Genomic DNA, 22,763 nt, shown 5'->3' with positions numbered 1-22,763 from the left:
ATTAAAGTAATTTATTGTTACTGCCTCTTTGATAATGCTATGCACATATATGCACCTCCAGAAACACAGCTCATAGTGGTTTATAGTACAGTAATTTTTGTTCTGTCATACTGATCTCAGTTAGGCTAACACAGCTTAATAATGCAAAAATTAGCTGTTGATAAAGTATGTTAGCATTTATAGCATGTGTGAAGTTAAACAATCAGAATAAAAGAACGATCCACCAGGAAAATACTAAACTGCCTCCTCTAAATGAACCTGTTTAACCCAAATATTTTGGTCAACATTCAATCCAGTTTACAGTTCCCTAGCTTAGGTCTACAGCATTCAAAAATTGTATTTGCCCAAAGCTAACTTTAAGTAAGGGCTATGTACTAGCTGTATGATGTTATCAAGTAAATCTTATAAAGATGATCTTACTGATCATCTCTCCTCTACGTGACAAGACACTGTCTTCTAAACCTTAATCTCTATAGCACTGTCTTCCAAGACATAAATAAGTGACATTTTCATTCTAGTAAACTGACTTCTCTACATTTCAATACTGGTCATAATTCCTTAAGACCCACATCATCATGGCAGTATGGCAGATAACCTTAAGAAATGACAGTAGGCATATTAAATTCTTCTTCCTTCCATTTAGTCATCTTGAGGTTCAGAGAAATATTACATGTCCTTTAAAGAAAAGAAGCATGTTTGTACACCTGTAACATGGTCCATCACAGAGACTTGTGATTATGTTACAAAACACAGGACCACATGAAATGGCCACTCTCAGGAGAAAAGCATTCCTGAGCAGATTATACATGCAGAAAACGGAGTCCTTTCTACATTAACTACACCTGGTGAGCTGGCTGAAAAGAACCTTTCATGTTTTAATTAATATGTTGCCCTGGAAATTAACTGGCTTGCAGCTGGGAATTCAGTCAATAACTCCATCATTTGCTCAATACTAAGCCAGTCCCCTGGCAGCTGCCTTGTGAATGTGTTCTGTATTTGGAGATACAGGGGCATGTTCTTGTTTTAAAACAAGTTCTGGGTTTGTTTGGGGTTTGTTGTTTTGTTTCTGTTTTTTAAATATGGTTCATATTAGACTAAATTATAGAACCAGCTGGCATGTAAGCAAGTTAATTTTGCATATATTCATGTCTATCACAGCACTATGAAATCCTTCATGTCATTTCTTTATTTAAGGGACTTGTTAGTTGCTTCCAAGAATCACATTAAGTCATAAAGACCTTAACATTCCCCCTCCTTCCACTATGAAAATCGGGTATTACATAATGTAGACCAACTAATGATTCCACTCTGGCTTTAGCAACAGAAAATGTCAACAAGCTGATAATGCAATGTTAAACATAAATTCTACGCATGCATTATTCAGAGTGTTAAAATTATGGACTGACAGAACACATCATCTATAGCATTTTCCTTTAAAACTCAAAAAAGGCTATCAGTAAACAATGAATACAAATTGTCAATACTAAGTGCTGAAGATGCAAAGTAAACCATGAGAACTGCTGTTTCCCCATTTTAGTGTAGTGGGTTTTTTCTTTCATTCTATGCTAATATTAATATTATTATAGCTGAACAATTACCTGCAGTTTGAATTCTAAAACGTTTTCTCCTGGCTTAATCTTTCCTAATTCAAGTAGATCTATCAATTGAGTCTTCTTTTTTTTTCTTCCACAAATCAGTTGGTTTTGTTTGCATTCCTGACTACTGTAGCTTTGGGAAGACTTCTCACTGAGGTATACTGGATAATCTGTGCTTGAGCTAAGATTTATAAGCTCCACGTTTGCACTAACTAAGTTCTCACTACTCTGAAAGTTTATTTGCTGCAGAGTATTAGGGAAGGTCTCTGTAGATGTTGACAAAAATACTTGCTGCTGCTGCTGCTGTAAAGCTTCCTTCTTATTTACATATCTGTGTAGGTCCTCACTGTGGTGCTGACAGACACTGTTATTGACAACAGTGCTTAGGGGTTCTACAATATTTACTGCATTGCTCACTGAAGTGGGATTTAAAGACTTGTTTCCTTGGTCTGCAGTTGCTACACAGTCAATGTCTTTTTGCTGCAAGCACTTTGTTTTAGCAGTGGAAACAGTAGGTTCTGAAGGTAATGTTACCACTTCTACAGCATCTGTCAGCTTTGACATGTTGTCAAAGCGGTATTCTTGTACCCTATTTTCAGATGCCAAAGCATGATCAGAGCACTCTTCAGTTCTAATTGTTTCTTTATTTCCTCCTGTCTCACCCAAGCAGATATATAGATGTTGGCTGCATTCCTGACCTGAACATCTGTTTTCTAAAGAGTGGTCTGTTTCTACTCTGTCTCCATTAGGCATGCTGGCACCAAGCCCCATACTAAATGTAACTGCATTAGGACACAGGATTTCATCAGCAGTTAAACTTTGACTTTTATCATTTCCATGGGAAATAACTAAGTTTGAGATTTGCTTCTCTGAGCACGATACACCAAACACTTGCTTTGTTCTTCCGTAATTTTGTGCTTTCTGCACTAATTTTTCCTGGGTTTGGGCGACAGTCAACAGACATTTTTGCTTAGAAGCAAGGTTAACTAACTCCTGCCTGTGTGCTCCTTTTTCAGAAGATTCCACTGAAGCCCTATAGAAAAAAAAAACAAAACAATAAGGACACCAGGATTATTGTAAATACAAACCAGAAACAGTTTAGTACACTTAACCCACTAAGAACAGGAATATGGAACAGGAATTCTCTAGCAGTGTTTCTTCAGGGAGGTTATGGTGCTTTCTTGCTATACAGGTACAGAAAAAGCTGCAACTGAAGAGGCAAAGATAGCACAGCTAAAAGGACAAAAGCTAAGAAAGTTAAATCCACTGACAGATATGTTGTGGTTTGGGTTTTTTTTTCTTATTTTTCTTAGGTGAGAGATACATCTCAGTATCTTCAAAGGAACAGAGAGAAATGGAAAAGTCTTAGTAGTATGTCTCTTTGGGCCAACTAACTGAACAACAGGAAGACGGAAAATGTGATGATGCCTCCTGATCTTCTGTACATTTATGTACCATGTGACAAAAGCTTATATGCTAGTTAGGTAAAATTAAAATGTTCACCATATAAATAATAAAAAGGAAATGTAACATAATTTGGCATGTAGCTCATTACTATTGATGGACAGCATTGCAATAACTGCAGGGTGTCTGCAATACTCAGAAATATTTATCATCTCACTCTAGAACACAGTTTAAATCTCAGGAGGCAGATAAGTTTGTGTAGATATTAATTTTATTGTTCCTTTTTTCTTAATTCGGTCACTGATTTGTTATCTGGAATCCTGACTTCTCTTCACATAAAACCCTCTCTTTTTCTTTTATTATGTGTATCTTAGATTTTATAGCTGGCAAAATGGTCTGTAACAGAAACGTCTCTCTGCTCAGCCAGCCTGTATGTTTTGCTGTGGAACTACCTGAAAGCTGTACCCTGTTGCTTTTACACTTTTACATCACCATGCAAAAACTGCTCACAGAATCAACACATAGACTTTTGCATCAGATGGCCTGGAAGCATCCACTGAATATGATGCTACATTCATTGTTAGCTGAGCTCCCACCACATGACTAGCATTCAGGTAGTCTGTCTTAGAAGAAGTGAAAAGTGGGATGAGAGCCAGGAGCAGGAAGCTGAAAATTCACACAATCCATGCTCACACTGAGGTGAGTGCTACAGGACTACATTTTAGGTGTCCTCACAAAAAAGCAATGTCTGTAAGTGTGCTTCAAGCCGCTGCTCTAGAAGGCTCCTGTGGCCTGTTAGTTGAACACTCCAAATCTCAGGGTGCTAAAGAAACAAAACTAGAGGCAGGGACACCAAAGGTGGCATCTGAGTTGCTACTGCTTTCCTCCATGTCATGGCAAAATATATCTAATTGCTTAATACTCTGATTCCCTAAATTCTACTTAGGTATTTTTCCACATCTTTTGTATGTTCAGTACCTAATTTCAATGCTGTGTGCACAGTAACTGACTAATATGCATTAGATAAACCCTGAAGTTCCTCCTTGATGTAAACTCTTACTGGAGGTAACTGAAGCCAATATGGATGCTGCTTTCACACTACTGTTTGCTAACCTTCTAACAACCTCTATCACTATTTATATAATAGCTTCCTGTAAATACAGTCCTTGTATTCTACTTACCTGTATTTTTTAGCAAGGGTATGCCTTTCTGTTTTCTGTTTTGCAAGCATTTCATCTGAAGTATTTGGCATCCAAGACAGCCTTTGGGTATATACACCTGTCCAATATTTTGATATAATCAAAATGATGATGGCAATAAGCAGTAGAAAATAATTATTGCAATAACATTTTTAAGGTAGCAAATACACAGCCAAATTACAGAAATATTGCTACAGCAGTACCTTACACTGTCATGCATACTGATAGCTCTTTACAAGTAGAGTACTTTCAATGAAATTTTTCATGGAATTAAATACATGTTTAACTTAAAAGGAAATACCCTGCATATGGAAAAATTTTGAAGTGCAAATACCTTGTCTAGGAGATTACTAAGAGAACAGGATAAAGGACTGTCCTATGGATAATAAGCTCTGAAACATTTTAAATTCTTTGTTTGGCAAGGAGCTACATAACATGACAATTATATGTAAGGTTACCTACAGAAGTTACACAACCTAAGAAGATGGCTGAAACCTTTATGTTTGAAGTATTATAAAATAGTTTAATGAGCTTAGACTGCTCTGAGTTACATACAATGTTAAAACATATTACAGTTTTACACAGTTTCAAATCCATATTATTAAAAAAAATAATTATAAGTTGTTCCTTTTTGTTAGCTATCTTCTTCTAAAATAAGACAGAAACTATAAATTCTTAGCCATAGAACATAAGGCAGAGGTCAGAAGTCCTGACTAGCAGATACCACTGGGACACTATGCTGAACATATATATCAATTTTTGAAATTCTGAAAAAGGAAATACAAGCTTTCCATAGTCATGGAAAAAAGAGCAAAAGTAGAATTAAAAGTGGCATTTCTAGAACATTTCTCCAAACTTGTTTAATAGTATCTACCAGTACTTATTTAAATAGGAAAATATTGCTCTTATGAGCAGCTTAGTAGGGAATTTGAGTCTGTTATTTACAGTATTGCATTGCATGCAAATACCTTCAGGATTTTATCCAACATTTTAAGTTTGTCAGTGTACTTCTACTTTCTAGTTCAGCCTTATGCCTCTCACAAGTAATAACTATGACTTAGTTTGAGGGATGCTAGGTTATTACTGCTTTGTCAGTAATGGTAACAGATCGCGATGTTCATTTCTCTCACACACCTAAGCAGGAAAAGTCAGTTTTATTTTGCTCATTTATGAAATTGCACCAATCTCAATCTACTGGCTTCTGCCTATTGTATCATCTTACTGTTTGTCACAGTTTTCAAAAATACATATCCATTTTAATTAACAGGTCATACAGCATAAATTTGAGGTGCAAGATAAAATTTGCATAATTCCATATTTCACATTTATTTATAACAAGCCATAATTTCAAAGTTCCACCCTGTATTCAGGAAAATATTTTTTAAAAAACTCAGTACTTCCTGTCAGGAAGAAAAACTGTTTCATGGGCATGAGTCCTGCCTAGATAGCATGGGCAGCTGGGGAGCTGGGGAGACTTCAGTCGAAAGTGTTCCTGCATCAGGCTTTGCCACTTGAACAGCCACAGCACAGACACAATAGACTCAAACTGCTACACAGCTCCAGCATCATGACTTCCTATGAAGTCAGAGTCACTTAGTAGACTCCTGACATTAAGATGAACTGAAGTTTGATAGCCTAAGACAAGTTACACTTCTGGTCACCAGCATTTCGAAACTGCCCATGATCCACACTGTCTGCCTTAAGATTTCTCTTTTTTCCCTCATACATTATTTTAGGCTCCTGAAAGTTCAGCCAAACTATTATGAAATGCTGCATTTGTTACTTTACATACAGACATAGCTGGTTTCAATCATGGAGGGGCTCACATACTTGTAATTGAGTGATGTTGGCAATGGTGAGCATTCTTATCTAATGGTACCTTTTTATATGATTAGGTTGACTTGAAACACAAGCCTCCAAGTGACATCCTTCCCTTTTTTTGTCATCATATTCATTCCTATGTAAACTGAAAGTACTTTAGGCAGTGCACTTACTTGGGAGCCACTATTAAAATCTTATTCTCTGAAACTGTATTTTCCAGAGGAGATACTCAAATACATTACATGCAATTTTGTTTTTAAAACAATTCTATTAACAAATATACTTACTGGGGGAAAAAAAAAGTGAAACAACTTGCATTTAAGTCTACCTGCATCTTTGGAAGTTCTCAATTCAAGCAGCAACAGTTCTTTTTGCTTCTCTCCTGCATCTCGTATGGGAGACTCCTGTTAACAAACACAGAAGTGACAGTAAGAAACAGAGACAAGTGCACTGTACAAAACACAGGCCATGATGCATGGCCTGCAGGATAAGTATTGGTGGACTCAAGTCATCCCAGGCAGGGAATTACTGTGTAAAGGCAATGGGGGCGCTGGCAGGACAGATGTACATAGTGTCAAGGGGCTGTCACAGCTTGGTTTTGCCCAGGCATTCCAACCAGTCCATGCTCAGAGTCTCACCTCTGAGCACACTGCAGTGATTAAGCAGCGAATTTCACCATGACACCATCACCCAGGCAATGTAGACATAGCCTACAAGTATCTGCAAGGGTTCTCCTAACATACACATTGTGCAAAATCTTCCTGGCTGCTTTAAATTAAGATTAAATAATTCCCAAATAGCTTCATTATAATGAAAAAAAACAACAAACCATTACTATTACAAAGAGCCATTTTGGAAATGTAATGAAAAGCCTCAGAACTCCTGACCTTTTTTCTGTTCATACAGGCAATAAGAAATGTATGCAAGTATCGACTGTTTGCACAATAAGTGTAAGTGCACATTAATCATGAACAGAGAGAAGTGGTAATATATGCACTTATATACTATAAACCACATCTTACATACTGTAAGCATCTGCATGTAGTTGTTGTTTACACACGTTCCAAAGGGTTAATTACTTAAATGATATTTTAATATTATTCAATCAGTAAATAACACTACACAGTACTAAACTATGAGGCAGTTTAACATAATTCTGGTTTTGATACTTACCACACTGTACTTCTCATATGGCTCCAAAGCTGCATCATATATTTCATAGTAGTCACAAAAATTAAACCTTGGTCTTCTCAACCTAGAAGGATATCTCCTCTCTCCACAGTTAAAAAACAAAAAGGAATTTAAAATTAATTTTCAGGAGCATAATAGATTACATTAGCTAAAATAGGTTACAAAGATGTGATGGCGGATCATATAATAAAAAAAAATCTTATTCAAATGAGATGCAATGTAGATAGCATAAGCAAGTAAGTCTTTACTGCTACCACCTCCATAGATTGGATAAAACCAAAAATCTGAGGAGTCAAATATGTCCTTATATCTCATTCTCTCGGGGGGAAAAAAAAAAAAGTATCCTATATTTTAAAAATAAACAAACAAATAAGTAAATAAAATTCCATAATTAATGCAGTTTAAAGTATCAGTGCCAGGCAACATGCAGCTCTGCAAATCAGCAGCATTCTAATGTACAGTTTTTCTTTAAGAATACATGGTAATCCTATGATTTCCATTATGAAACCAACAAACCTGTAACTTGAGTAGTCTCAACAGGAAGTGCAGAGTCCACAGCAGCATAAGGCTTCAGCAGTTCTTTCATTTCATTGTCACAGGCTTCATCGAAAGCACTTTTCCCTGAACCATTCCTCTCACAGGGATTCGCACCATGCTGTAGTAGAATCCTGACTGCCTATTACATATTTAGTATTTTTGTTATGATAATCCTTGTTGTGGACTTATAATACAACTATATGTGTTGTATCTATCATAAATCACAAAAAATAAAGGTACAAACGAGATACTCTAAATCCTGTTACACTTGCAATCCCATTTAAACAACTTTAATTGGCCATTACAAGCACAGACATATCTTACTCTTCTAATTTTTCCATTAAAATACACAAAAAATAACAACTTGTCATTAAACCTATCATCTTTATGGTATTGTTACAGAGAGCAATTAAAAAACATATATCTAAATTAAAAGGAACTGGTCAATTGTATTAAGACCAAGGTTCAGAAAAGAAGTGGGTCTTTTTTCTTTAAGTATTTAATAGTGATTTTAGGTTTGGGATATACGTGTTGGTAATTTTTCATAATTCCAAATAATTTGCAAGTCTGCTTAACTGCAAAAAGGTGAAAATGAGATTAGTGGCATCAGTGGAATCATCTACTAAAATTCAGATCACATTAAAGTGCTAATGAGGTCAGAGCTTGGATTATAAAAAATTTTCATATATATGGTTTTTCATGTAGCATTTCCTCTTCCTTCGTACATTCAGAGTGCTGTTAAGTATCAGAAAGTATCAGAAAGAGAATATTCTGTGGAAGCTCAGAATCTTCCTCAGTTTCTCTCCACAATGCTGAATATTGGCTTACATGTTTTCAAGAACCCTATTGATAGTTTGGCAAAAGGCCTGTGAAATCATGCCCTGCATTTTATCTTTGCTCATAGAAAAGACTAATGTGATTACATTAGCTCTCCTCATAGGAAGTGGTATGTTAGAGCCAATCTGGCATCCCCTTTTTATGCTCAGCTCCCTGGAACTCACTGCACTAAACCAACAGCTTATTTGTTTATTTGCAAGTCTGGGCCCCACATCTAAGAAGGATGTGAAGATCCTTGAATGCATCCAGAGGAGGGCAACAAAGCTGGTGAAAGGGCTGGAAAGCGTGTCCTGTGAGGAGTGGCTAAGGACTCTGTGCTTGCCCAGTTTGGAGAAAAGGAGGCTGAGGGGCAACCTCACTACTCTCTACAGCTTCCTGAGGAGGGGACATGGAGAGTGAGCTGCTGATCTCTCCTCTCTGAGGTCCAGTGACAGGATACATGGGAATGGTTCAAAGCTGCACCAGGGAAGGTTCAAACTGGATATTAGGAAGCATTTATTTACCCAGATGGTCATCAGACACTGAAACAGGCCTCCTGGGGAGGTTGTTGATGCCCCAAGCCAGTCAGTGCTTAAGAGACACTTGGACAATGCCCTTAACAACATGCTTTAACTTCTGGTCAGCACTGAATTGGTAAGGCAGTTGGGCTATATGAACACTGTAAGTTCCTTCCAACTGTAATGATTCAATTTGATTCCATTTCATTCCATCCTATTCCTATTCCTATTCCTATTCCTATTCCTATTCCTATTCCTATTCCTATTCCTATTCCTATTCCTATTCCACCATAGAATGTCTTGGGTTGGAAGGGACAAGTTAATGAAAAAAGTGAATTATTTTTAAACAGCAGGCCTAGTGTTTTTTTTCCGATAAGGGTGATGAGACACTGGAACAGTTGCCCAGAAAAGCTGTGGATGTCTCATCACTGGAAGTATTTAAAGTCAGGTTGGATGAGGCACTGAGCAAAATGACCTAGAGAAAGATGTCCCTGCCTACTGCAGAGGGGCTGGACTAGCCGATCAAATACAGAATGCCCAATTTCAGTTTTATTTTTAAAAAGCCCAATACATGGGGAGCTTCTGATATTTTCTGATTTGTCTACCGGACTGAAAAACTCAACTAATGGTATAATTTCAACTGGAACTATTGACAAATATTTTTTTCATCTAATGTTGATCACTTTAAAGCCTATTGGTTTATTCCCTAAATGCAAATCTACATTAAAATTCTATTAGTAACTTTGACTTTCCTTATTTAAACCAGGATTTTGGTTTGTTGACCCTCTGCTGGGAATCAGGCTCAGGAAATCTAACATAAAAGAGAAATGTACCTCCAAATAATTGCCAGAAACAGCATCATGTATTGGCAAAATACCATCCAGACTTCTGCTGTTAACATCAGCACCAGCTTTCAGTAATTCTAGGATCACTTCAGTAAATCCCTTACTGGATGCTTCATGAATTGCTGTCCAACCTAATAAAAGCAAGATGACACACACAGTACACGTGTGATTTGGAAAGATCCACACAGATCACTAATTAGCGATTACACATTTTGCTGCATTCGTCGTACTATAAGCAATGCACTACTCTCTTTAAGACAAGTCTCATACAAACAATCATCTCAAAATGCCAAGGTGTCTCCTAGTTTAGTGGTCAGGGTAAACCAAAACCCAGAGAACACAACAGCTCACTGTTACCCCCATCCACCCTCTCAAGGGAAGATAAAGGGGGAATAAGGAAGAGAGACTTAAAGGTTGGAAGGTAAAACTGGAACAGGTTTAATATAACAGGGAAGGGATTGTAATTTGGGATGAGAAACACTTATCGAAACATTTACAAAATCAGATCTCAATGATCACCAATATAAGTGTCGAAAGCCCCTTTGCAGCAGAGCCAGCCCAGGAAAAGAGGGGTATTCAGATCCTGCCAAGCACATGGCAAGCTGGTGGCAAAAAGAACAGAAGCCTCTCTCCAAGATCTCTGAGCGCAGCAAAGCAGCAAGGAAGGAAGCAGAAAGGGCAAGACTTCTCGCCCTCCTAGCTTTAATAGAGTATGGAAGGAAATGGGTGGGAACACTGACCCCTCTCTCTACTGCCCCCCAGGTACCCTGCCTCTAGGTCCTGATATTGATACCATAAAATTAGCCTGTGCCCCCTCAAACCATATCACAAGGTAAATTACTTTCTATGTAATTTGTTACTTCAGAGAATAATATATCCAATATTAACAAAAGTTTACTTTTCTACTGCACTACCAAAAATAATAAAAGAAACAAAACAATAGATTAGAAACACTCTAAAAACTCAGAACCATAAGGTTATTAGTCTGATTTCTACTCCTAGTGGCATTTTACAACATCAAGCCTGCCAGGCATCCCGAATAGAATGCCATCCATTCTGAGTCTATAAAAGCAGATATACCTGACACATTTAGATAGAAAAAAGAAAAAATAATCTCATAATCTGATTTTTGCCCTCATCTCCTAAGGAAATAATATTTGTGTGAATGCGCTTCACATGTGTATATTTTCATCTGTGTAAGCATCAGTTCTCCCAAAAAACTTTCAAGTCCACTTCCCATTTGCCCCAAAAAATATCCTTTGGCAGAGGAGCAAGACCTAATCAGTGCCCCTGCTGAGAAAAAGGCTGCATTAGCTCCATGTTGAGGCACAAAATCCAGGGACTCCCTCATTGTGCTTGCACCTCTTGAATGACCTGCTTACCTCCTCACAATTACATAATAAATAAAGAATCCATAATTGTATTAAAATTACACAAATTACATAAAAACATATATACTATAAATTCTATAAAATTGTATCACAAAACAAGCTCAAAAGAGAGTAATTTTCAAACCTGCATAGTCTTGTTGGTTAACACACACTCCAGATGATATTAGAGCTTTCACCAAAGACAAATCTCCTCTCCTAGCAGCAATATGCAACTGAGTCTCCCCTTTTGCATTTCTCTTAATTTTCTTCTTTCTCCCAGCTCTTGTATTACAGGTACCATGTAAAATTATAGCCTCTTTTCTAGTAGATAGGGAAGATTCTAAACACATAATGCATCTTCATTAGGAACCATGAAAAGTGTTTCATTCTAAACAAAGGACTGAGCTTCATAACTCATTTGAATTAATATAAATGTGTGCAATACCATTGCCTTAATTATTCAATAGCACTGACTATATCAAAAGGTTAGAATGTACTATGTCACAACACAGATAACAGACCCTGTGCAAAAGAATTCATAGTTCAAATCTAGATAACTTAATAAGGGTACAATGGGTTAGGGAATCAACAAAAAAGGTAACAAGGTTGACATTTTCTACTGTACAGAGGTAGGGGGTATGTTACAATTCTCCATGGACTGTTTTCAAGTTATCAGGCATGCCTACTAAATATATGAAGTACACACATAAAGGTATTTAAGGAACTATATTAAAGTGAAGAGTTGACCATCACCTCTTTTCCATTCCTAATTCTGTATCAGGGAAGAGACAGGTTTTGTGACTGTGTTTGGCTCAGAGGCCTTCCTTACACTGCTGGCATTGATGACATCCTGGAATTTATGGGAGATGCCACAGGTGGTATCAAGCCCCATGGAGTTCACATGGTCCTTAATCAACAGGTCAGAGTGTTTTGCTTGGGAGGACTAACTTTCCAGTTACTGAACAGGGTTACAAGTCAGGGTAGCTTACCTGTTAAATGTTAACAAACTGCATGAAGGAAAGCTACAATTGAGAGAAAAGGAAAAAATCACAATAAGAAATTAGTTTAAGCACCTGAACAGGTTCCCAAAGATGGTGTGGAATCTCTACCCCTGGAGATGCTGATGTAACTGGAAAGTTAGCCCTGCTTTGAACAATATTTGGATTAGGGTCCTCCAGACTTTGTTTCCACGCTAAGTTATTCTCTACTTAAGGTATTTATACAGCTGTGATGTGAAAAAATCCTGTAGACTGATTAAAAATCTTTGATTCATGTCTAGTGACAAAGCAGAACTGTCTTTTAATTAAACCTATGCAGGGTTGGACCCACAGTTGTAAATAAATTTCCTTTAATCCTTCTCTCAGTGGTTCACAAAGCAAACAATTTCCACTTAAAATTTTATCATGTGATCATGAGACAGGTCCTAATTCTGAGGCTTTAAGTAACAGACATACTAAACTGTAAGAAGTACAAAGAAAAAAAATATTTGAAAAGAACTGATTCTTTGCACAGAGAGAGGACAGCTCCTTCCCCCAAACTTCAACCAAAAAGATGGTGTATAAATCTGCAGATGCTTTACCATGCATGTAAGCTTTTTTAAAACTCCTGTTCCTGCTGTTCTAATATTATCCCATCAGATTTTTTTTTAAAGTTCACTGTGTTCTTTCTCTGATTTTTTTTGAAAATCTGTGATTCATCCAAAAAAAGGTAAGTTTAGGGTTTTAAATAAGCATTTTTGCAACTCTTACTATTTATTTTTTCCAATTATTCCTATGAACAATTAAGTTGCTGCTTCCCAACCATTTCCTGGTCTCATCAGACAAGATGTCTTCTCAGGTATTTTCAGTTATGAGTATCCATTGCTATCAAACATCTTTCATTATTTGACAGCTGCATTTCTTCAGGCTCCTCCTGCCTTCTGGGAGATATGCTTTTCCAAGGTTTCCTTTAAGGTAAGCTACTGTGCTTGTCATTCCAGACTGTTTGGAAGAATATGAAAGACATACTGCAACTATATTACAGACAGATATACACTGAGGATATATCCATAGTATTTTCAGCTAGCTTACTCAGCCACTACTGCAGCCAGTCTATGGCAGCATGGAGCTCACTGTAGGCTATTCTAACCTGTCAGAAATAATTTTTGTGGTCCTCTGTGCATTAAGGTATTAATTAAGGGTGCTTGGTTCCCATCATATTGGCAACCAGGAGAGCTAAAAAATTTCTTTTTAAAATGAAAACTGAGATTCTGGAGCGCCCAGATAGGTCACATTATTGAAATACTCCTCCAATCTGAGACCTCCTCTTCAGTAAGATAATGTATTGTGTTTTCTCTAAAAGCTTCTGGGTCTGAAGTCCCAAAGCAATCACTTTGTTTCTGGTTCTTCCTTTTGTTTTCTGATTCATGGGAGAATGTGCTAGGGACTCTTTAGAAACATGGGAGAAAAAAAGAAAAGGCATACAACAGCCCATTAAGCTAATGACCCTTAGCAATACTGGCCACAAGTGAATAGAAATAATTGCGAAGTTTTCCAGTTAAATTGTCATGCACAACAGTTTTGTCCATGGTTGTTAGGAAACATTTGCAAAAGCATAATGGGAAGTCAGTATGTGAAGTACAAAATACTGGTTCTCCATGGAATGCATTGCCAGGTGGGTCATGAGCAAGAAATCTCAGGAACTTGGCAAATACACAATCCAGTCAGCACTCATACAAAGATACAACGGAGATAACTGTGGCCAGCAAACAGACTAGACTAGCCTGCCATTCCTCAACAACTTCAAAGATACCCTTTCTCAGAAAGACAACTGAATACTTCAGCATTGGTTTATGAGTAATTCTTTCCATAAACTCAACCATAAGAAGCAAGCTGTCTGTACCTTCCTTCTGTATGAGCAGAATAGGAATATTGAGAGCCTAGTAAGTGACTGACCATAGATGAAAGTGATGTGTGTCATTTAGGAAGGAAAGGTTTTTATACAGGAACAGCATAATGTAAGGAAAACCACTGAGACACAGGAACAATCGGGAGACACGGAAGTTAGTTAATGAAGAGGATGCATGAGATAGCAAAAAATCTGAATGCCCCTCAACTCAGAAAACATTATCCCATCTTCGACTTTATTTCTTCTGCAATCTAAATGTCATTGTCCCAGTCTCCAAAGCTGTTAATGCCTTCAAGTGTATGAAGGTCTACATAATTCCTTGCATTACCTCTCGAACAGCAATATTCTCCTGGGTTGAAGGAAATAAATTTTAACTGAATAAAATTTACCTGAAGAGTCACTTTTTTGGGGAAAAGTAATCTGTGGAATGCTATTTCAGAGGTGACCAAAATGTAAGACACATGTTTGGAATAAAGTTTTTTCTAAATCATAATTGCATATATAGGAGACCAAAAATATAAAGGAAAAAAATGTATTAACGCACACAGACCTTATTATAAAGATTGAGAAGGAGTATAAGAGCTACAGAAAAGGGCGCCTGTAGGGAAAGGAATTATTTCTATGTTCAATATTTATTCTCCCAATAGTTAGCAGTGGACGATGATATGTATCAGATATGCAAAGGATTTTTTTTTCCAGAATGAAGTAAAAAGGGATTCCTACAACAGGAAGAACCAATATGGAGACAGGAAAGCTAAGTATTGACTCTGCCAAATACTGGAGATTGGTAAGTAACAAGAGGCAGCTATTCCTTTCCTTCTCTCTTCATTTCCAAAAGAAAACCCAAGTTTGCAGGTCAGAAACTCAAGAGAGGAGGAACTTAAGACGGGTTGAAAACTACCAATGACCTGAGATGGGAAGATGAAACAGTGTTCTATACAGCTGAAGGCAGAATAGGACAAGAAGACTCTAACTATCAGAGAGAAAAGGATCAGTGGAAACTTCACACAGATTCCTGAATGTTTTTTATCATGTGTTACATGACATATCAAAGATTGGCTGATGGCTCCTTAATTCAACTTACAAGACAAGTGAGCATCTAGACAAAGTGTCCAAAGAGAAAAAGGGTACCTAGCAAACAATAAAAACAGGTAAATGAACGACTATGTTGACAGTATGTATCGATGTTGTAGTATGTCGATAGACGTACTCATCCAGATTATGCGTGTGCGTACAGGTGGGCATGTACATTTGTTATACATATTATTTTAGGCATATTGCTGTTATGTACACAGGCTTTATAAGAATTTAGTGGGTGTAGGAGTACGAATCCCATTAATTTAAAAAATATTTATGACCTACGTAATGCTAGCATTCATTAACATCCCACTGAAAGGCAACCGAAGTTTGACGAATAGACCCCAGCAACATGCAACTGCATTCCAAGGAAGAAATTAACATTTTTTGCTGCACACACTTGGAAAAAAGAAATCAAAATGTTATATCCACACACAAACACACATGCATTCACACATACTTACATAAGCCTTTACATACAAAACCTACCTCTTACTATGTATATACGAAGCATACATTTACACTGACACAGTAGTTATTTGAAAGGGAAAGTTCCAAAGAGCTGGAAACAATTATATACAAAAAACAGTTTGAAGAAAAAATGTCAGCATAAAAATATTAATAAAGGCTAACAAGTATTTCAAAACATATGCCACACTCAAGATGAAAAGCTTTACTGATTCAAAAACTACCCTGTCTTAGGAAAAGAATAAGAAAGCAGTAGTAAATGAGAAACAAAGAAAAAAAACATCAACTAAAGAATTCAAGATGATAGTCTGAGACAGCTAAGATCCTGAGAAGGCAGTATTTTTAAATCTATGAAAACCAGAAAAAATAATTCCCAAACTCTTAATTACTAGAGAGAAATTACAGAGTTGTCTAATATAATCAGAAAGTACAAATGCTGTATTCTGTATCAAGGCAAAACTACACCAGAAACCCCTGTCATCTAATGACATGGTTCTTTTCATTTCAACAGAAGTTAAGAATGCCAAATGATACAAATACAGACATTTTTTAATCAGTGGTCCAAATATATTACATTTAAAATGTTAAAAAAGCAAGGATCCCATCTGAATGACAGGTTTTCATTTTAATATGTCAAGCACTATGCTTCTCTGGTTTGAGAAAGAAACAAAGTACATAAGATGACTGCCAGCTTTACCAAAAAGCAGGAAGTGAAAAATATTTAGGGGTTATGATGACTTACCAGTTGGATCAGGGCTCTGTTGTGTTGGTAAGGCTAGAAGATAAATGCAAGTTTTAGACATGGAGTAAAACTGCTAAGCAGAAAGCTGTATGTACAGGCAGAACAGAATATAACTGTTGAAGAATGCTATATCCTTATCCTCATATAAGCAGGTTTGTTACTATACTACAGATAAAAGCAAATGTACCAGCACAACCAGAGTCCGCTGATCTGTGCCTGATGAGGATATAGTCCACAAAATGTAAGTGGACATATATGTGCCAAATATGAGGAGAGCTATATTTTTTCTTTGATTTGTGACATGTAAAATAGTTAACTGAAGGCCAATTTGGTGTTATTTTAAACTATCAGTTACATAACTGATAGCTAACTAAGGATCAATTAAACATTACTTTAAGCTCTCAGTTATGATTCTGCATCCCCTAAATTACAATGCTGAAAGACTGGTGAATGTAACATGAACAAAACAGAGTAAGCATATGCATTCTGCAAAATGGAGTACAGAAGTTCTAGAAATATTTAAATATTTGCTCAACATGCTATATCTATCTATATATCTATTACAAAAAACCCTCTTCATATATGTCTGGAAAAAAACTCCACTGTTTTTATAAAATACTTCTAACTATTCACCTTTTGATGTTTCCTGTTCTGATGCTTGACTGAATTGTGATGGATTTGAAGAAAGCTTGGCTTCGTTGCTGCTTGAATATGAGGCTGCCTTTTGGCTTGTTTCCTGAGGATCTAATCTTGCTCTTTTAGTTTGAACTTCTTCTGTTTCAGTAAACTGTGAAAGCAGGTGGATGTGTGTATTTCCTTCTCCATTTTTTTCAGGGCTTTCTATTCCACTTACTCCAGCAAGCACTCCTTCATCTGTTGTAATAACAAAAGAACTTTGAGTATCTATGGCATAATACTCAGTAATTTCAGAAATTATAACTGATATTACAATGAATTTCAAAGTTATCACGTAGTCTACGTCAATATATGCCTGCAGTAACTCAATTTTTGAAAAGACTTTAACATAAATCTTTTATGCACTATTCACTGCATGTTAACGTACTGAGATTGCATCCAAAATAATTCAAAGGTTCTTTTATGAAAATATGACCTTTCTGGATTTTTACTTTAAAAAAAGGTACTTAAGAATTTCATTCTAATTATTGTAATGATCATTGCTGTCACGTTTTGGTAAATACTGTAGGGATTTGGATACAAAACAGCCCCCAAAAATGCAAAGCAAAAATTACTAAATAGTTAATCTGGCATACTAAACTGTACCAAAACACATTCCATGTGTCTTATATTTACTTGTGGCAAAATACATTCTCAGGAGATCCACAGCTGCATTATTTTTTTTAATAAAATACACAGAATTATTAAAAAAATAAAATTATTATTTTCAAACAAAACATGCCACCTGTTTTCTGGGTGGTTTCTTCCTGAATACTTTCCACAATCTGAAATGAACTAGGAGACTTGCTGGCTGCATTACCAGCAAAATGCACATCTGCTGCTGGGCTGGTTTCCTGATGATCCTCTCTCTTTCGTCTAATTTGAAGTGTGTCATTCTCCTGGAGTTGTAAAGCTATAGACTTGATCTCTAAACTACTAGTATTTTCAGTTTCAATGTGACATTCTCGAACACTTGCTTCTGCATTAATCAGGGTCCTTCCTCCTTTCTCTGCTTGTGGAGACTTTTGCTCAATGGTGTTTAGTACACCACTGGCAGAATCATAAGGACTTCCATACACGTTTTCACCACTAGCAGCTGCTGAAAGCTCATTTGCTAAAACCATTTCTGGATTTGCTTGAAGTGTGTGTTCAGTGCAGCTTGTTCCATCTTCAGGTTCATTAGTATACATGTTTTGTACCTCATCTACAATAATCTGTTGCAGTATGCTCATGCTGTCTGCAGCAGTAAGATTTGAACACACTGGTTCTGTCTCATCTGTCTGTAAGGAAATCTGTTCAAACAAAAGCAAAATGAGTTTTAAACTTCTAGCCTCTCCATCAGTTTTGTTTCCATAAATATTAATTAGGTTTGTGGCATTTTGCAAAGAAATAATTAGCTCTGAACGTATTCTTGTATCAGCATTTAGATTCCTATCACTCAAACTACTACTGTTACTCTGCTTGAGACTATGATGATAATTGTCGTAAGTATTCCTGTTGCAACTTTAAAACAGACACATTGTGAGAAGAGGTCAAGCAAGTAAGTGTTGACTGAGAATCAAGTTCTTCTAACTCAGTAGTCTGAGAATGCTGTGCTGACACTTTTTCTCCAGAAACAACTGGTGGGGCAACAAAAACTGGTGGTCTCCTCCCTATTACAACTGAAGTTGCTGATATTCCAGGAGTAGTGCCCTTTTCTTCTGTAAATGGATTTTCACTGCTATCGCTGTTGAACTTATGTTCCTGTTGCAATTCTGTCCTGACTTAGCTGAGTGTTCCTACAACATTAACTGGGATGCAATAATTATTATCAGAAACAGCAGCAGAGTGGCCTGTTTCATTAGCCACAGCATCAAGAAAACATGTTTGCTGTGATTTAACTGTTCTTGGTTTTTAAGTGTACCTAAACATGAGGTCTATCTAACAATGAGACACTACTTCTCAATAGGTTTACTCTCAGCTGTAACTTCTGCTATAAGAATAGCAGATCTTTCAAATAGATTTTTGAACTTGTATTTTTTTAATTCACTTTTCTTCATTCAGGATCCTGAAGAACTTCTTTAATTTCACCAAATTAGTTTTTCTGCTTTGCTAATTTTTATCAAAACTTCATTTGATGCTTTAGTATTATCATGTTGAACTGTGCCATCTGCATTAAATTCTATCTATAAAACAAGCCTTATACTTTATCTCATTTTCTGATATATTTCTTCATCATATACTAAAAGAAAATTGTGCTATTATAAAAGTCAACAGATTTCCTCTGCTTGTGCAGCTTTGTTAAGACAGGACAAACAAATTAAAGAACTAAGAAATACAGGTAGAAAAGTGTAAAAATCAATGGGTGAAATACTACTGAAATGCTTTCCACTTTTATTTATCTGTGAAACTGAACTGATTTGAATTAATGCTCTGCCTTTAAAGAATCAAAACTACATTGTTCCTGTGGTCATATATGAATGCTACAGTTTCACATTTCTGGCAAACCTTGCAATGATTCTAGGAAATCATAAATAAAGGGAAAATAACACAGCAAAAACACGCAGAATTGACTCAAGGCAAACTGACAACAAAACTGCTCCAAAAGCCAATGGCTAACTAGAATTATCCTGTTGATTACGTCCTATCTGGAGAAAGACCCAGAAGACAAACATTGCAACAACTCACACAACCATTGAAATGATCAGTTACACAGCCACTCTAACAGGTTTTCCTAAGTAAATGTTTACAACACCTTCTACTTGGAGACGTCCTTCATCAGTCAACTAACATTTTAAAGTATAATCTAAGACTATACACCATAGATGCTGTTATAGCATAACATTTCTAAGGACACTGTAGACTGAACTACCGTGAGTAACAAGGACAGTTACCATAACCACATAAAACTTCAGGAAGAAAAAAGATATTGTGTGTGCACATTAATTTCAGCTCTGTGTTTCAGCTATTACCAGTTATAATTGTTAAATGGGGAGAAAGCAAAAGCAGGGAGAGTTCAGCTTTCAATGCCAAAAGGTGTTGTGCTATCTGCAAACAAACTATGGCCCGAGTGCCTGACCATGGTGTCTTGTCTTCATGTGATGCATCAGCTCCTGCATCTTACTGAGGTCACATGGCAGAACTGTGCAACCCCTATGCAAGATAGTGGTTCCTTAACCCTTTCCTATCAAAACTCAACATAACCTACTACATAACCTACTACACAGAGGCAAGAGGCAGCTATCCTGTTGCTACAAGTGAGGCAACATCTTACAGTTTCAGTCAGGTTTCTGGAAGTACAAAGAGGCACTCATGTACTATATCTGCACTTGCAAAAACTCAGCAAGAAACACTGTCCATGACACAGCTGACTGTCTCCATCTTGCATCTTCATAATGCTGCAGCTTATTCCTAGTACAAATAAGGATCAGCAACTGCTTGCCAAAGAATTGGCATAATGTTGAGTATCACTCTACTTCAGTCCCTGGTGGGCATGAAGCATCTAGCACATAATGTGTGGGTTTTGAAACACATTTAAGAAACAGTTGTCTGTTACAGTTTCCTGAGGACTGCTAGCAAGCTCTTAACAGTTTAGCCTCAAATTAACATCAGGATTCTTTGTAAAGACGTACCTGGTGCAGATTTGTATCCTCTACACTTTGAGTTTTTAACGTATTCTTTGAGTTGTCTCCATCTGAAATGAAAATTAAAGACAGAAAGAAACCAGGGTTGAAAAGAGACTGCAAATTCTTTGCTTTGCATATATGGCATCTTGGGTCCACAGTCCTGTGTGTGACAGTACCTACCACGTTTAGCTATTCAGAAAAATTCTCAAGCCATAAGGGATTTTATAAGAATCTAAACCATATCAATATATAAAATATATATTAAAATCTTGCAGCTTGGTCTTTGTTGTAGGTGACATCTTGTACAAACGAAGACAGGTGAGAGTAAAGTATGACATTATGCTTCCAGACTTGTTTGAAGATTAGTGACCTGAGCAATTTTTTAAATTTATACTTCCCTTCTAACAGGCCTTCTTCATCCTCAAGTGACTTTTCTAAAGCCAGTGATGGTGGGCTGATACAGCCTAGCTCACATCCTTCCCTGTAGGGCACCAGTAGTCCCAAGTCATTCTCAGCAGGGCTGCTTTCAATCCCTTCAGCACCCAGCCTCTACTGATACTGGGTGTTGCCCCAACCCAGGAGCAGGACCTTGAACTTGGCCTTGTTGAACCTTACAAGGTTCAGATGGGCTAACTTCTCCAGTCTGCCCCAGTCCCTCTGGATGGCATTCCCATCCCTCAGTCACATCAGCTTGTTGCCATTTGCAAATTTGCTGGGGTTGCCCTCGATCCCACTATAACATTGATGACAATATTAAACAGCACTGGTCCCAGTATGGACCCCAGAGAGATACTACTTGTCAGTGATCTCCATGGGGACATGGAGCTGTTGATGACCACCCTCTAGATTCAACTAGTCAACCAATTCTTCATCCACCACTCCTCCTGTTAGTTGCCCATACTGTATGCAGTGGTGTGGTGGCACTTCAGATGGGATGTCAGCCGTTGTCACCTTTTCAGAGGAACACCCCTTAATTTGCTTGACGTGTTTCATTGGTGTTTCCCTGTTGACTGTTACTACTTCAAAAGCCCCTGGCTCATCTCTGTAAGATTTCAAGTGTGCTCCAGTGTGCCTAGCACACTTCAGAGCAACAAGCTGAGGGCCCTGTCCCTCTAACCTTGGTGTGTCATCCCACAGGTTGTCATGGGCAAGCTTTGATATTATCTCCTTCCCCTTCAAGTCTAGTTTAAAGCTCTGTCAATAAGCCTTGCTAGCTCGTGAGCAAAGACCCTCTTCCCCCTTTAAGAAAGGAAACTGACGCCAGCTGGCCTGTTGCCACATAGACCATCTTATTACCAACAAAACCAAAGCTGTGGCAGTGACACCAGCCACAGAGCTGTGTATTAACAGACTGGATCCATCTGCTTCTTCCAATGTCACTGCCTGCAACTAGAAGGACAGAGGAAAAAAATTACCTGTCTGCCAGATTCCCTTACCACTTTCCCAAGGCCCTGAAGTTTCTTTTGACTGCCCCTGGACTATGTGTTACGGTTTCATTGCCACCCACACGGAAAAGAAATATTGGTTAATAGTCCAAGGGCTCCTTCCAGACTTACACATGCCACAGCCCACACTGGCCCACTGGTGTCCAATATTCTTAATGCTAACTCAAGGCTTATCTTATGGAACTTCTTTGTACCTGGCCCTGACCAAGCAGCCTGTTCTGAACCTTCTTCTCAACTTAGTTCCTAACACTGTACAAAACCCAACTCTCAGCTTAGCCAAAATGTTCACCCCTCGAAATTCACTAGCTACTACTTAGAGTAATATTACCCTAGTCCCAGCCCTAATACTAGCAGTTAAGGATAAGCAGTTAAGCTTTAGCAACCTTTAAGATCTAGATACAATCCTAGATCCTCCATTTTTCTGTCTTATGGATACTTCCAAATTCAGTGTGCCTCTTTAGAACCAAAATTTTAGCCATAGCTCTAAGCTATACCTAAACCATCAGAAAGTTCAGCCACATCCCATCTTACATATAAATAGGCAACAATTATTGTGCTTCACATCTTCA

At 37.4% G+C, this 22,763-nt stretch overlaps 1 protein-coding gene across 1 annotated transcript in view; it reads right to left on the bottom strand.

The window, feature by feature from the left end:
- Positions 1-22,763, bottom strand: part of ANKRD31 (ankyrin repeat domain 31) — a 67,911-nt gene that overhangs the window by 15,463 nt on the left and 29,685 nt on the right. Inside the window, exons 13-22 of the mRNA XM_051642894.1 lie at positions 20,756-20,817; positions 17,890-18,436; positions 17,103-17,342; positions 11,442-11,636; positions 9,915-10,057; positions 7,727-7,886; positions 7,193-7,293; positions 6,348-6,423; positions 4,181-4,277; positions 1,599-2,628 (exon numbers count right to left, since the gene is read on the bottom strand). Of these exons, the coding sequence (XP_051498854.1) occupies positions 1,599-2,628; positions 4,181-4,277; positions 6,348-6,423; positions 7,193-7,293; positions 7,727-7,886; positions 9,915-10,057; positions 11,442-11,636; positions 17,103-17,342; positions 17,890-18,436; positions 20,756-20,817 (2,651 nt within the window). The remainder of the gene's footprint in view (positions 1-1,598; positions 2,629-4,180; positions 4,278-6,347; positions 6,424-7,192; positions 7,294-7,726; positions 7,887-9,914; positions 10,058-11,441; positions 11,637-17,102; positions 17,343-17,889; positions 18,437-20,755; positions 20,818-22,763) is intronic.

Source organism: Apus apus, chromosome Z, assembly GCF_020740795.1.
Source record: "Apus apus isolate bApuApu2 chromosome Z, bApuApu2.pri.cur, whole genome shotgun sequence".
Classification (NCBI taxonomy): Eukaryota; Metazoa; Chordata; class Aves; order Apodiformes; family Apodidae; genus Apus; species Apus apus.
Note: the sequence above shows the minus strand (reverse complement) of the source record. Positions and strands in the feature narration are given on the sequence as shown.